Raw genomic sequence first — 16,961 nt, 5'->3', positions numbered from 1 at the left:
TCGTCTCAGGGATGCTTGCAAATGCATGTTAAAAAGAATACAGTACTGGATTAACAGCCAGAAAACATCCTGTTTGTTCCTATAGCTCTCTTGTACTATTTGTGATTACAATCTCCATTCTGTTAACAGTTATTCAACTTATCAAATGTCCTCGCTTTCAAAGAGATTTCACTTTTTTCCACTACCCAGCCTCTCCTCCAAGAAACCCATCTTGCTCTGTTGATTTTGTTATTGATTAAATGCCTCTCTCTCTCTCTCTCTCTCTCTCTCTCTCTCTCTCTCTCTCTCTCTCTCTCTCTCTCTCTCTTTCATTATGGAGACAACAGCTTCATGGTTAAAGTTTATTTGCACAGAAATTGATTTCCGGAAGATTAGGCAGTGAAATTAATTCAAACTTTCAGTTCATCAGAGACCCAGGACATATCAATACATTTTGAATCATCACTAACAGACGCTCTAATCTGCATTAAAATCTGTAAAAAAAATAAATTAAGTAAAATAATAATAACAATAATTACAGGGATAATAAAAAAAATAAAAAGGAATGTATAGCAGTGCGATAGTAAGCTTGCTTGTGAAGTCCTGTGGTAAGCACTCGACAGTGTGTGTGCACAGATATCTTTCCATGACTGTAATTTACACCAGCTGATTTACTAAAGTGTTATTAACACTGTTTGTTCATTAGTACATAACAGCAGCAGTAGAGTGTCTATCTTATTTTATTTATTTATTTGACATTTTCTGTATTTGACATTTTTTGTTTTCTTTTTTTCTTCCTTGTTTTTGATTCCCCTCTTATTGCATATCTCCTCACTCCCCATCCCCATTTCTCATCTTCCCTTGTGTCTTGGTGTTTTCCCTGCGCTCCTCCTCCTCTCCCTGCTGCTGTAGCCTCACAGGCTGGGGAAGCTGGCCGAGCAGGTAGGGGATTTTCACGTTCCCTCATTACCCACCTATCAGCCTCCAGCAGTGGGACAGACTAGAATGTGAGTCTGGAGAATAGGGGCCTTTAACAGAGCACTCTCCTTTTAAAACAGTGTCGGTTCAGTTCCAAGAGTAATGTCCCATTAGAATAGGTACATGTTTCCATTTGCATTAAGCACATGTGACCTCAAGTCACTGGTCCCAAATCTCATCAACAGTCCAGGTTTTCTGTAGTATCTTTTAATCCTAATGAAAATCATACATTTCCCTTTCGGATGTGAATCTGTTCTCCTTTACCAGTGGCGGTGGCTTCTGGTGGGAATGCTGCTCCTAACTGGATAATGGCCAAGTCCTTTCAATTACCTCACAAGCACTACACCATCATGTTTCATGTGTTGTTCACTTCATTTTCACTGTTACTTGCGTGAAGACATTTTTATCTGCCGTAATGCTATGCATTCAGTTCTCTTGTGTTTGAGGTATAGTGGTGTAGTACTTGTAACTCTGTGATAGGATAAATCATCTTCACCTGTGTTAAAGTGAAAAAAAATAGATCAGCACAACAAAAACATGCTGATTATTCTCATAGAAGGCAAGATATTGTTCTAATTTTTGGTTTCACAGCGGTAAAAGTGTGTGAACTTTGGAACATATCTCTGATACTATGTAGCTTGTTGATCGCGCATACAGGCCGTTACATACCGGATCAGTTCAAATACACATTAGGTAGAATCTAAATAAAATGGCAGTACTTGTGCAGGGTACAATCAGGATACATTTTATTTGTTTTGTTAGAGTTGAGAACCTGATCCAGTGCCCTTAAATAATATATCAAATACTATTATATCAAATAATAGTGCTGGAAAACAGTGCAGATGTGAAATGAATATTCAGGTCCTGCAAAACCTGCGTCATTTTGTGATTCCTTTGACTGGAGTGAGGAGCCACTTGTATAAGTATTAATTAAACCCATTGGAGTGTAGCCAATCCACCTTTACTTAATTGTTTTAAGGTGCCGTTTTTTTGGTGAGGTTCTTGATGTATTTTGTATTTTTCTGGTATTATTTTTGAACGCTCTGACCCGCTCTAGTCTGTTACACTGCTGAGTTTTATGTCACCCCTGGTTTTACAGTAGAAGTGCAGTGTTGGTGGTTCTTCATGGGAACCTGTTTGTTAGGCAGAGCCTGACCTGCATGTGCAACTTTGTTGCTCTGTCCTTTTTCTCTGGTGGTGGGGTTCTACCAAATTAAGCTTTTAATACTTGTTGTGGATTTGCTTAAGTGTGCTGGGGCAACTGCTAGCAGTAAGGGCTTTGTGTTTTGTTTTTTGTTTTGTGAATTTTGGCACTAACCTGTTACTACCCAAATTGATTTATATTTGGATATCAAAGATACCCTGCAGCATTATGCACAACCCAACTTCCTGACTGCTCATGTTCATGAGACTACATTTGCTCATCTATAATACTGCCTGATTTGGTATTTTTTTGGCCCTGCTTTGCATTTAGAAGGCTGGGGGCTTGAATCCAGAAAAGGTTGTCATCTTTGCCAGGCCCACACATTCTGAAGAGGGGAAGGGAAAACAGGGATAGCATATTGTAGTAGTTGGTTAAGTACTGACATTTCTAATGTGGCCACAGCCTCCAAACCAATACAAAAAATTGTTTGACTCGCTGCTATATCACCCACCACACAAGAAGGAAGACGGTCTATTCCTGAAGTAAGGGTCTGAATGATTAATATATCATAGTACTAGACTGCACTACACTCATTGTTACTGTGAGCAGAGTAAAGCTGAGGGAACACAAACCCACTTTGTGGCTTAGAACTTGGTTTTAGGAGACTAAATTTCATGCCACTACATGACACTTCAGGGGAGACTTGGGATTTGATACAGCAAAATTGCCTCAAACTAGGTCTTCTGGAACCAGGTTTCAAGCCACTGTTCCTGAAAACATGGTTCTGTGTCCCCTCAGCTTTAAAAGTGCAAAATAACTAAATAAAAAAAAAATTGTCAGATGTTACTAAGAAGTTTAAAAGGCCTGTGAGGGGAATCTTGTTTACCTTCCTACTGTACATTGCATCTTCCCGCCCGTCTCCCTACCTCCACGATGTCATGCTTTCTGCACAGTGTTTCAAATAAGGCTTGTTTTGCTGATGCTTCTTGTGCTGCATGCTTAGCAGAAAAATCATGGCTCAGTTTGTGACTTGCTTGAAGTTTTTTGGTTCGGTGCAAAAGGCTACTTGTCCATGTCAGTTTTACCACTTTCTTTACAATGCTTTCACAAGAGTTTTGTCAGTGTTGCTTTTAAAATCAATAGCATTGTATAAAATCAATAGCGTTGTATAAAGCCTTCTGCAGGTTTCAAATACTATGCAAACAGGAGGAGCCAGGGTTGGGGTCAATTCACATTGTTTTCCAGTTTCCATTCCCTTTTAATCAATTTCCATTCCAAGCCATTCAGATGCATTGTTTGAAGGACCTGGAATTGGAAATAGAATTGGGATTGATTTAAAAGAGAATTGGAATTGATTTTAAAAAGGGAATTGACCCCAACCCTGGAAGGAGCATAGGCTTCCCCATAACTGTTCATTATAGGTTAAAGTAGCTTCAAATGACAGTAGGGCTTTTCCGTTTCCCTTCCCTTTGTATGTCATTCTTAGTGCCATTGCTCAAATATAATATTACCGCAGTTGTGGGAATGTCTTGTTTTGGTGTCAATTCCTATTTTTCAATTCCAATTCCTTTTTATAATCAACTCCCAACTCCAGTTCTAAATTCCTTTTATCCAGTTCCAACACAACGTTGATCAAAATTGCAATTAGCAGTACAGTAGTCTCTGGCTAAGAGAACACCACTCAGGACACAAGCAAAGTGTTCTTACAGCTAAAGATGGAGTTAGCCACCAGAAACAATATGAATCAATCAATAAATAAAAATCTATTACTTGTCATGAACTGAATAAGTAAAAAAGGTAAGTGTATGTTAATAAACTATAATAATAAAGTAACAGACAAACTAACATTAATAAACAAACTGTCAAACTAAATTAACACAGCAGCCTTACACATGTTAAGAAATGCACATTATTTAACAGAATGGTGAAGCACCTCACCAGAGCAGGAAACACCAAATTGCTCAGCGACTTGTGTCTGATTCAGGTTTTTTTCAGGAGCTCAAACAATTTTCAACTTTTTGTAACAAGGGAAACAGCGGCGCATTTCGTCGTTTTGTTTACATGCCATTTTGTAGCGATTAAGTGCATTCGTGGAAATCAGAATACACGAGTCAATGACATGACGGTGGTTCTGGAAAGATTGAAGAAACTAATCAGTGTGCCTCAAGACACTCACAATGACGCTTTTGAAAAGGCTGAATAAACAATTGTAATTTAAGTTTTGATGATAATGAGTTATCAGGTTAAAAAACAGAACTGTATACATTGTGAACAAATCGCTAGCAGTGCCAAGGAGGTGCTCTTTTAAGCAAAGTTCCTGTTCCTTTAGCCAGAGCATTTACAATGAGAAAAATGTGTTTCACCACGTAGGTGTTCCCTTATACAAAATGTTCTCTTAGGAGGTGTTCCTGTACACAGAGACTGCTGTATTCTGTTAAAATGAGCTTCCCACAGTGGCAACAAATTACTTCATTGAAGTCAGTGTCAGTCAGCCTGTTCTTGTTCCTGGTGGAGCTGCAGTTCCAGTAAGTGACGCAGTTATCACAATGGCTACAGATAGCGTCCCTTTGGTTTGATGGTGTTTTTGTTTTGTTTTATTTTTTAAATGTGTAGCCTATGCAGTTTATTTTTCAGGTTTATTTTAATAATACACCACATTCATACCATCTCATTTATACTCCAATGCCTGTTGGTCTTATTATATCTTACACAAGAATAACTAACAGAATCTTTAGAGCAACACCACTGAGGTGTCAGAAGGGACCCTACTGGGAGCCATGGAGATGCTGCATACTGCATCTGCGTCAATAACTGGAACAAGGAACTCCAAGAGAAACTAGAAGCACAGGCAACTTCAATAAGCAGGCATGCCTTTTAAAAACTGCTCTTTCCCAGTGCATATGAAAACTATATATAAAACGATATGTGAGCAGTAGAATTCACCCAGTGCATATGAAAACTATATATAAAACGATATGTGAGCAGTAGAATTCACCCAGTGCATATGAAAACTATATATAAAACGATATGTGAGCAGTAGAATTCACCCAGTGCATATGAAAACTATACATAAAACGATATGTGAGCAGTAGAATTCACCCAGTGCATATGAAAACTATATATAAAACGATATGTGAGCAGTAGAATTCACCCAGTGCATATGAAAACTATATATAAAACGATGTGTGAGCAGTAGAATTCACCCAGTGCATATGAAAACTATATATAAAACGATATGTGAGCAGTAGAATTCACCCAGTGCATATGAAAACTATATATAAAACGATATGTGAGCAGTAGAATTCACCCAGTGCATATGAAAACTATATATAAAACGATATGTGAGCAGTAGAATTCACCCAGTGCATATGAAAACTATATATAAAACGATGTGTGAGCAGTAGAATTCACCCAGTGCATATGAAAACTATATATAAAACGATATGTGAGCAGTAGAATTCACCCAGTGCATATGAAAACTATATATAAAACGATATGTGAGCAGTAGAATTTACCTAGTGCATATGAAAACTATATATAAAACGATATGTGAGCAGTAGAATTTACCCAGTGCATATGAAAACTGGATATACAGTAAAACGATATGTGAGCAATAGAATTCAGAACTGCTCAGAATGATTGCCAATATCATGCAAAGTTAAGGGGAAACATTCATTTGAAGCTGCATACTCTTTAGGGATGACATTTCTTGTTGCTGTTTATCACTAATACAATGTAGCAGTTCAGTGTGCTGTTATGAACACTGGCTGGTACTGTGCAGCATCATCCTAATGTATTATTATTTATGGTTTAAGGGGACTTCAGGACCTGACCCGACCACTGTGTTTGTCGATATGAGAGCGTTGAGACACGACCGGTAAGTGGAATCCTGTTTTGACCTTAATGTGCTGTTATGTTACAGGAATGTAAAAGCCTGCAATGGTGCTTGGCAAAAGTCACATCACAGCTACACCGCATTATAGAATTATATAGCGTGATTCACAATTCTGATCTTTATGAAGCATTCTGAAATAAATGTTCCTGTCTACAATGTATGGAATGATAGGAAGCATTAGTATAAGTTCATATGCACAAGGTTTTCTTGTGTGACAGACTCAACATAACAAAGAGCCAGAACATATGAGAACAAAGAGAACATAAGAAAATGTATGACCGAGAGCAAGCCATTCAGCCCAGGTAAGCTTGCCTAGTAGCTGATCAATCTCAAAACTTTGTCAAGTTGGGTCTTAAATGATCCATATGATTCTGCTTCAGCAACGATTAGAAAGGGATGTGTTTCAGTTTAAATGTTTGCTGCATTAAATGTACTTGTTGGATTAGGCCACACAGCACCTGTGTTTCATCTGCATTTATGTTTCATCAAAAGCTGCAAACAATCTGCTCAAATCCATGTTGACGTTAACATGTTATATTAATGTCGTCTCATCAAGAGGAAATCGGATTTCACGGGTATATGTTCCTCAATAAACAAAAAGAAAAATTATATTTCTGCGACCCAGGTTTTTGAAATTGCTCACTGAAGGAAGTGTGTGGGCTGCAATTCACAAAGCAATTTGGTCCAGCCGGCTAAAAATAGATCAATAAACAAACCAGACAGACATGGGAGGTAAAAGAATAATAACAAATCGATGAGGCCAGCCAAGCAGTGGGGGTTGATGTTATGTTGCATTTATTTTTATTTTAAACTAGGAATATTCTGAGTTCTCGGAATGATACTGCTGATTCAGCATACTGTAGTTTTTCATAATTGTTGCTACCTGCTACCTAGCAACATTATAGCCTGAAAAAAGGGAGTTTAAGGTGAATTTGAAGGAGTTTCTCCCACTCTCCTCCTTTTCTCTCTCATTTTATTGTCAGTGAAAAGGCTGTACAAACACAGTTCACACATTTAAAAGTGAAGCTCTTAAGCTGAATAGCCAGGGTAAATAGAGTAATATAGCCATATATTAGATGCTGTTTCAGTTTTGTGCTATTTGGATTTCTGATATTCAGTGATTTCTTATCCTGTTAAACACGATGGGAAAAAATCACCCCACTCCCTTCAACCACTGAACTGAACTAATTGATAACCTTTAGACTTGAATGTGGCAGTGTTTTCTTTTTTTAATGCTAAAACTTATTCCTTCATCCCCTTGTTAGTTTGCAAGCCCTGGAGCCATGGGTATTATTTGAGAGGTGTTTTTCCACTATACTTTAGGGACTGTCCTTGGGGCCCCCTTAATGTGTGGAGAATACTGGAGAAGGATTCACTCCAAACAATACAGCGAAATAAGAACCCAGAAATAAAAGGGTCAACCCCTTTAGAGTGGTGGTATTCCAATCTCCCACTGGCTAGATCAGTACAATTGACCTGATCATTATTTTGAAGAATCCTTCAGAACATACTGTACAGAAAATGAGCTAGAGGCGGGAATCTCTTCCTCTGTAGCTCTTCCAAATACCCAATGTCAGTCAGCCATTTTAGATTCGCCTTCATTATGTTGTATAGTATCAACCAATTGAAATGAACATTCATTCATTTTTACTCAAATATTATTGTCTTCTAAAAACCGGAGCTTAAAAAGTGCACTACTTAGATTTTAGCTTTGTTCCTTCTTAATGCATTATCTTTCATTTTTATTGAACTGCTGAGCACTGTCTATAAATCCTAATGGATCATCACGGTCTGTTAGGCAAGTAGGGACTCAGATTAGTTAGCTGTCAGTCAACAAATGATATCTGTTTCTCTACATGCATCTTATTGTATTTGTGTTTGTACTAAGTAGCTCACTTATTATTGTATTTGTGTTTGTACTAAGTGGCTTGGTTATTAATTGTTTCATTTCGAGTCTTTGGCTGGGTTTGTTGATTGACACTGCTTGATGTCTTGATTTGAAAAGAAGAAAGAAGATATGCCATTTTGAAATGTCATGAACTCTCATATTTCCCATATGCACATTTTAATGCTTTCTTTGGAAAATGTTACTGTAATGAAAAAATATACCAACATTTGAATGGATTGGATACAAACAATATGTAAAGTGAAAGTCTTTAAAAGTTTTTAATTAAATCTTAACTTAAAGAAATCCTTCAATGATATGGTCCACTGAAGCTGAAATATGATTAATGATGCTGATGTTGAAATGAAACTTCATTATCCATTTTAATGAAGGGGGGTTGCTGGCGATACATTCAGTGCTGATTCTGCATTAAGGGCAGTTTGCTAGACATGATCTACAAAATAGAGTATGGATTTTCAATGGGCTTCTTAGTTTTTGGGGCACCGTTTAAGGAGAGTCTGGGGAGTTTCAGACTGTGGCTCAATACGTGAGAACTGCAGGATGTGAATCGAATATGGTTCCTTACTTGGAAGGGCAGGACGTAAGCTTCCAGTTCTGCTGCTGAATTGAAATTCTCATCACAGTACAAACACTGTGAGCTCAGCAGTGGAGCATTGTGACTCCTCTTTCATGAGTGCAGTTTGTCATGAAGGTCTGTCATTTCTGCAGAAAATTAAAATATTTAAAAGCACTGTAAATAAAAACATGCACACAGTTGTTAACATGTGTTTCATATACTGTACCTGCCATTACCTTTTGCTGTTTTCAGAATTGGCTCTTCTACAGGATGCTGTTCTAATTCCACTGTAGACACTGAAGAAACCCTAGCTGAACCCTTCTCAGCAGTGGTCTTGATGTCCCACCAATGGACTACCAGTGTGTAGCTGCCCTGCTGTCTACCCTCCCTTGTACAGAACCATTGCATATAGTAATGAACCTGACCATTAAAAAAAATATATATATATATATATATATATATATATATATATATATATATATATATATATATATATATATATATTATATAATGTCTTATTTTCTCTGGGTCAAAAACTCTTATGTTGCTCAGTCAACAACAAAAAAGCCTGCAGTCCCCAGTATCTTTACAGTTCATAGATTAATTTCGTATAACCCCTTTTCTTTTTTTCACTTGCAGGGTTCGTTTGGTAGAAAGGGGGTCTCCTCACAGTTTGCCTCTGATGGAATCAGGCAAAGTAAGTAAAAGAAACGGCTTTGTTGAATGAATGAGCACATGTGGCTCTGAAAATTAAATTTTTTGTTGTATATTTCTGTGCAGATTTTAAATTATTTAAAGTTCTGGATATTTCTACTACAAAGATAAAGTACGCCACACACAGTTATTGTAAGTAATGTGTTATGAAAATGTACTGTGTTTAATACTAGAACTGCCAGAGTTCTACACATACCTAGAACTACCATGAGTGGTCAATTTGACAGCCGCATTTAAAAACAACATAAATATTACAAACAATTGCATATAAGTCATACCTTTAATCAGGCATGTCAAACATCTGCACAACCGAAACATTTAAAAAAACGTAGCAAAAAATAGAAAATAAATGGGTTTATATACAGTCATAACTAAGTGCAAATACCCAACCGAAATGATGTAAATAAAAAACAAACATTTGAACATATGGGTTTTATATACAATCACAATGTGTTAGAAGCCGAAGTGTTTGCACAGTCCACACAGATGTTGCACTCCTCCACATATGCAGTTCACTTTCCACACACTGTCTTTGCCCATTGGCCACAGCTATCAAGAGTCGTGTTACCATTGCATTTGGCACCCTGGCACTGTTGTGGCTCCCTTCACCTGCGGATACCTGCTTTGCACTCTTCTTCTGTTGAAAATGTTTCTGGAGAAGTTCTTCGGCTAGTTGCAATATATAACTTCTCCTCGTGATCATCTTCTTGCCCGTGCATTCCTTGTAAAGAATAAGAGTTGATGGCAGCAAGATCCAATACATTGTAAAGCACATGAACAGGGAGTCTGTGAGACCCAGCTTTCTGCTCGAAAATGTCAACTCCATACTTTGTTGTATTGTAAAACTCCAGTGTCTCCGTTTATTTTTTCATGAGCTTTTTGTAGATGCTGATTTGAATTACAATAGACACCTTAGATTACAAGAAGCCATTCATGTAAGGGCTGCAGACTGATCTAATCACAGTTCAATACATCGCCGGTACAGTCCTGACTGATAAATACAAATAATAAAATAGAATACTGTACTGTATAAACAAAATGCAATTGCTGTCTATGTAGCTGTCAGTTTGACCGGTCTGGTAGGTATGAGGGTATTATTATATCTCCCTTATTTTTGCAACCCTGCGTCTCACACTTTGTCAGGATAGTTAATACATTATTTAGGAAAGGTCATAAACGCACAGCCCCGTATCTTAAATTACATTTAAAAACAGCAAGCAGTCAAGTGTAGAGTGAATTTAGAGCATAGATCAGGTTTAGATCGTGGCAAACAGTAACAAGACTAAGGTTAAGTCATGCTGTATAGCTGCTCTGAGTAATGAGTGTGTCCCCTCCCCTTCCCCCTTTACAAAGCACAGCTTTGTAAAAAAAGAAAAATCATTAAATTAATGCACCGTCTCTCTTAACAGTGCAATGTGACAGCTAATTGCAGTTCTTGTGTTTCTGCAGATCCTGCCTGGGGTTCGAATCATCATCGCCAATCCTGAAACCAAGGGACCCCTGGGAGATTCACACCTTGGGGAGGTCAGTTCAGAAATGCATCACCCTGTCTGAACTTCTCAAGAAGAGAAATAATGAGGCTTACCCTGTGTCATTCAAAGTTGTAATAAAGCTGTCAATATTACACTATAGAATGATGGTGAAGCTCTGTCTAGCCTGTGAATACATTAGTGAAGTACTGATAAAGGAATTTTGGCAGCAAGCGTATGAACAGAAACACACAGATTTAATTCATGACAGTATTTGTATCGACACTTCCTAAAGTGAGTGATGTAGAAAGTTGATGCAACATTGCTAATTTAGATGGGCTCGTATCCCTGGATTTTCTGTCATTTATGACTTGCTGGAGTTGTAGTGAATCCTGCAAATGAGCTATTCCCCATAATAAAAAACATGTTTCACCTTTCCCTTCTTTCTTTATCAGATGTATTGCATAACATTTAATAATTCATGGAGAGGTTGTTTCCTGTAATTACTGCTTGGCCCAAGCAAAGTCGTAATTCAGCATTCTAATGTCATCATGTCGTAATTCCCTTCTTCGCTTAGCTCTTGTCATTTTTCCTTTGTTATGTTGAGTAAAACCCAGGTATTATAAACAGACAACAACAGATGAGCTGAAGGTTTACAAAGCAGTACTTTTACCTCAAGGTCCCCTTGATACAGACCATCTATTAGTGTTCCCTGCTTGCAGCACAGCAACGCATACTTTTCATTCAGCTTATAGCTTATAGCGTGTTTTTATTTTCCACCCTCCTCAACAGATCTGGGTTCACAGCGCTCATAATTCCAGTGGCTATTTCACAGTCTATGGAGAGGAATCTCTGCAGTCTGATCATTTCAATTCACACCTGAGCTTTGGAGATACACAAACAATCTGGGCCCGGACTGGGTACTTGGGCTTCTTGAGGAGAACAGAGCTTACAGATGCAAGTGGAGGTGAGGACCAGGCTGTGTTTTTTCTCACATACTGCACCTAAAACTTTATCTTGAGTTTCTGCCACACCTCTGTCCTCTGATCAGCATGGCCCAAGAGCCCCATCCTTCAAATGAAGAGTAAAATCACGCACCCTGTCTGCACTTTAAATATCGAGGTGCTGTGGGATAGAATAGGACTGCAGTTTTAAAACGGGATGAGCCAATGCAGAAGTGTTTAAAAACAATAATAACAACAGACTGTGTGGATCACAGGCTGGTAGGATAGACGAAGGAGAGTCCTTTAGTCTTGCATGGCAGTGTGATTGTTTCTGAATTACTGGAAAGCGCTGTGTTTTTATAATTTTAATTCCACTCTCAATCCACCCTTAGACAGGCACCAGAAAACTCAATACAGTTCAAGAGGTGGTGCAACAGAAGAACTGGCATTGGGAGCACCAGTTATAAAGCAATACATCTCACCAGTGGGATGTTTTACCCTTGGAATTGGCCCCAGTAGTGTAGCTACGCACATAAACATAAAAAGCAAAGGGTGTGTAATGTACCTAACAAAGTCATTAGTGACACATGGCACATTGCTGTATTGACACTTTGTTGGCAAAAATGTGAATATTCCTACTCTTTCCTAAAATGGAAGATCTAAATGAATATCAGTGGAGATCAGGAAAAGGAAACCTGTGCATATGTTTTGTCTTATTTATTTGATGATTTAGAAATAATTTTACTTGGGAAAGATTTATTTTCTGTAATATGGTAGTACACTTTTTTTTTTCAGCTAATTCAAAGAACATTTTATACTTGAATATTCGTTTGAATTTTGAAAGAAAATTCCCTCATACAAATACCTCCAGAACAGTAATTAGCTATAATTGGCAATGCCCAGACCTGTGGATATGGCGAAGTGTTTAGTGCCTTCTTTTTAACGGAAACAGCGGAGCATCTTTCTTGTATCTTGCGTGTATAGTAATAAATATTAGTAAGGAGCCAGCGGGCTGGGGGTTGTCTGTTCAGGGTTATAATATAAATATTAGTAAGGAGCCAGCGGGCTGGGTGTTGTCTGTTCAGGGTTATAGTAATATAAATATTAGCAAGGAGCCAGCGGGCTGGGGGTTGTCTGTTCACGGTTATAGTGATTCTAGACACACCTGAGTAGTAAAACAGGGGTGCTCTTATTAAAGCCTTGCAGTTCAGTTTGTTCACATTGAATTCCAGAGAGACACGATGCCCTTTATGTGGTGGGAGCGCTGGATGAAGCCATGGAGCTGAGAGGAATGAGGTACCATCCCATTGACATTGAGACGTCAGTGATCAGGACACACAAATGCATCACAGAATGGTAAACACTGCTTTTCTATGTTTTTTGTAAAGCAATGTTGTACTGAAGTTGTCAGTAACAGTTGTATTTGCTCATGGTTTGCAGATAGCTACTGACTGGCGTATTATCATGATCTGCTGGTGTTAATTCTGCAAATATAGCCCTTCAGATGCTTTTATGACACCTAAATATATAAAAAAAGAAACTGAAGCCTAAAAAGTATACATTTCTTGGTGTTTTCCTCCCCACATGACAAAGTTCAATTTTCTGTGTGTTGCACTTCATAGCCAGCGTGAAATTACACTGCTGTGATTACGGGAACACGTCTAACTTGATTGTCCTCAAAACAGGACGCAGCCGTTTGTAGCCAAAACAAAGGGATTTAGAACGTATCAAATTACATAAATACAGCTTCACCCAGAGGAATGAATCTGGTCCTTCATGTGTCCTCACTGTCTGGCCCCGTATCAAGCTGACCCTCTTTAATAAGCCTCATGTTCTCCTGCGTCTCTTTCAGTGCTGTGTTCACGTGGACTAACTTGCTGGTGGTGGTCGTGGAACTGGACGGCTCAGAGCAAGAGGCCTTGGACCTGGTTCCTTTGGTCACCAATGTGGTCCTGGAGGAACATTACCTTATTGTGGGGGTAGTGGTGGTGGTGGACATGGGAGTGATCCCTATAAACTCTCGCGGAGAGAAGCAGCGGATGCACCTGCGGGATGGCTTCCTGGCAGACCAGCTAGATCCCATTTATGTGGCCTACAACATGTAGCCTTCTGCATCAAGGCTTTTACTGACTCTACAATATGTACATACAAGAAAAAGTGGTGTCTGCTACAGTAAAAAAAAAAAAAAAAAAGAGAAGGATGACGAATAAAAACGGAACTGTTTTGTGTTATTACAAATTTAAAGATGCACTCCAGATTGGCAAGAGCCGTGTGAGATGTACATTTTGCCACTAAATTTTAAACACAAGGACAGTGGAACCCTCACAGTTTTTATTTAGGGCAGAGTAAGAAGACCCTGCTGTTAGAAAGTGACTCTTGCTTATTTTGGATGGTGCTGCTTTTTAAGTAAGTGTGGCTTTATATTTTTTATGTTACATATGCTGAAGTCGCTCATTTTTTAAAATCTGCCCTCTGAGAGGTACAGTACAGTAAGGGGGGGGGGGATTTCTAAATATTTACATACTGTGGCAAAATGTCTTTTTTTTTTTGTTTGTTTAGTATTTTTAAAATATAAAATGAAAGTATAGACCTGTTGCTGATGTAGGACATCTCACTGTTGTCCTTAAACCACAGTATATGAAGAGGTACAAGCTGTTGTTTTTTTATTCAGTTTGATTTTGTTTTGTTTGTTACCCTGCTTTAACACTTTGTGTATTTCAGTCTCAGCTTGTTGGAGAAAGCTTTGAAAGCACCCCTCTGCCTTTGAAATGTTAAAGCAATGAAAACACGCACTCCATGTGTTTAATATCATTGTATTAAAGACAGTAAGCTTCTTTGTATCATGTAATTATGTACAAAAACGGTTTTAATTTATTTTGTCCTTTAGAAGTATGAGAGAAAGACATTCGACAATGTTTTGCTCTTGAAATATTTGCTAATATAAAACAAAGTGTTGTATTATCTTGAGGGAATAGTATAACATCAAGTATATATAAATATATACATATAATTATATATATTTAAACAAGCAAAGTCCTAGGATTCACCAATGAAAAACGTTTGAAATGCAGTACTTCTCACTTGCATGAAAATAAAAAGTGTGCTTTTTCTTCGGAAGAGGCACATCCGTTTGCAGGCTGTCCCAGACCAGAAGATACCAGCAACTTGTAGATCAAGCTCTGGTGACTGCTTTTACTGTATACATGATAGGTTGGAGCAGTACTGTGTGTTGTGAATATAAAAGGTTTTAACCATAAAACATATGATACGTAGTCACTATTCCTCCGTCTTTTTTAAACCAATGTCTTAGCAATCTGTCGCCTCAAACCTGTAAGTAAATTGTATTCATCGAAGTACATAATTTTTTCCTTTCCAGAAAAAAAAAGAATTGAGAAACACAAAGTAGCAGTTAAAAAAAAAAAAAAAAAAAGCAGCTTTCCAGTGTAACCAACAGTATAATACGCTGGTGCAAAATGAAATACCTAATGTTTATTGAACACGCATAACACTAAGTACACAGAGGCTGCAGTGAGGGCATTTTCAAATGATGCTTAATTAAGTATGAATGTCAAGAGAACCTTCAATACATATAAATTATGTTATTACAATGTCTCAAGGATCCCTTGCGTTATTCTATATCTTTTAATTACGAACCATTTCCTTACCAGCAGGACACAATTAAAATTTTCCATCAGTGAGTCGCTATGTGTTAGCAAGATCAACCACTTTTAATTGCTGAGGTTAGAAGCTTATTGGAACTCAAGCTAATGTTATGTAAATGATGTGTCTATTCTGCAGCCATCCATGCTGCATATGTAATGTAATAACACTAAAGGGCTGCTGTAATACACACATATATACTATATATAAATACTTTAAAAGGCTATCTAATCCATTGATGGTACTACAGTACAATGATATTTTGTCATCTATAGCACACCACAAAGTCAATGAAAATTTTACCATGATTGCCATCTACATTGAAGGGAACTTCTATTTGATTTTTGCTTTTTCATCAATATTTAAGGGAAGTTGGTTAATTCATTAATCCCAATTTTAAAAAAGCAGTTTAAATATGAAGTATTGTAGAAAATGGAAATGAGTTGTGTGTGCACATCATTTGGATTTTCATTGGGTGTTTCGGACTCCCTTTTTCACAGGGTCTGCCTGGTGTCTGTAAATATTGTTGGTTACTGGAAACATACATTTTATTTTGTATGGTGTAGGTGTGTTTTGAAATGTCTGTTTTGTACACAATTAAAAGTATTAAAAGTCACTTTTAGAAACTTGTCTGACAGAGGTAACAATTGTGCAAGATCACTTATGAAGGTGCAATAACATGTTTGTATAGCGATTCCCCCTTTTTTTCTGAAGCTTACATTATTTTAACGGTTCAAAATCCACTAATTAAACCTCCTTCCTACACTATGGGGTACATTATTATTCAGCACCGTGAAAGGCATTGAGGCAATTGCCCGTCGACTCACCCTATTAAACGTGCTTCCTGCGCCTCCATCCACAGCATTGTCACAATACAGAGCTCACACTTTGAGATGCTCCAGTGGAGAAGCGACCGCTTCAATTGACATGGATTGGTCAGTTTTCTTCTATATTTGAAGATGTCACCTGTATGAAATACTTTCTAGAATGCCAGCTATGTGTGGTTGTAATTGGTGAATGATACTATGGAGTAAACTTCAATAGATTAGTGTTAACCAGGACTGGCAGCTGCTAAAGCTTAGTTCTGAATATATCATTCTGTACGTCAGTGTTTGCAGCTTAACATTGTAAAACACTGTAATCAAAGAGACGCTTTACTAAATTCCAGTGATCCGAGGTTATCGGTGAATCTCTTCTGCAACCTGTCATTTGTGTGGTGTTGAAATTCTGTAACGTTAATTATTTATAGTGAATTCCTTTTTCTTGTCTCGTCGCAAAAAAAAAAAAAAAAAAAAAAAAAAAAAAGTGGAAGGATCAACTATTACCAGTGCAGGTGCTTAGCAATAACGGATTGTCCTGTATTAGAATGTGTACTGTAGATAAACCATGCATCAGAATGTACAAAAAAGATGTTTATCGTGTTGTGACTTAGTGCTTTTGAAGTTAGGATAAAAAGTTCAGACTAATTCATGTGTACCAAAAAAAAAAACCCAACTAGACGGTACAGTACACTGCAGTCATACAACCACAAAACAATTGAAAACAGGAACAGACTCCTCATGGTGCTTGTTATTATAATTATTATTATTGTTATATATAATCCTGCTTGACACTTTACCCAAGGAAGGGTTCGTCCCTTTTATCAGTTGAATGTTAGCAGCATTATTTCATTGAGTCTGGTGACTGGTTAAGGACATTTCATGTACCCTGCCAATC

At 37.7% G+C, this 16,961-nt stretch overlaps 1 protein-coding gene across 12 annotated transcripts in view; it reads left to right on the top strand.

The window, feature by feature from the left end:
- LOC121310568 (disco-interacting protein 2 homolog C-like) overlaps positions 1–14,077 on the top strand; it is a 166,246-nt gene extending 152,169 nt beyond the window's left edge. For 6 of the 12 annotated variants that reach the window (XM_041243674.1, XM_041243676.1, XM_041243671.1 and 3 more), the window contains 7 exons: positions 892–921; positions 5,917–5,978; positions 9,098–9,155; positions 10,622–10,696; positions 11,434–11,608; positions 12,818–12,941; positions 13,438–14,077. In XM_041243674.1, coding sequence (XP_041099608.1) covers positions 892–921; positions 5,917–5,978; positions 9,098–9,155; positions 10,622–10,696; positions 11,434–11,608; positions 12,818–12,941; positions 13,438–13,690 — 777 coding nt within the window. In that variant the 3' untranslated portion in view covers positions 13,691–14,077. Of the gene's footprint in view, positions 1–326; positions 837–891; positions 922–5,916; positions 5,979–9,097; positions 9,156–10,621; positions 10,697–11,433; positions 11,609–12,817; positions 12,942–13,437 lie in introns of those variants that run through there. The other 6 variants (XM_041243677.1, XM_041243675.1, XM_041243672.1 and 3 more) reach the window with 2 other exon arrangements.
- The last annotated feature ends 2,884 nt before the right edge of the window (positions 14,078–16,961 follow it).

Source organism: Polyodon spathula, chromosome 3, assembly GCF_017654505.1.
Source record: "Polyodon spathula isolate WHYD16114869_AA chromosome 3, ASM1765450v1, whole genome shotgun sequence".
Taxonomy (NCBI): Eukaryota; Metazoa; Chordata; class Actinopteri; order Acipenseriformes; family Polyodontidae; genus Polyodon; species Polyodon spathula.
This window is presented reverse-complemented; position numbering and strand designations above follow the sequence as displayed.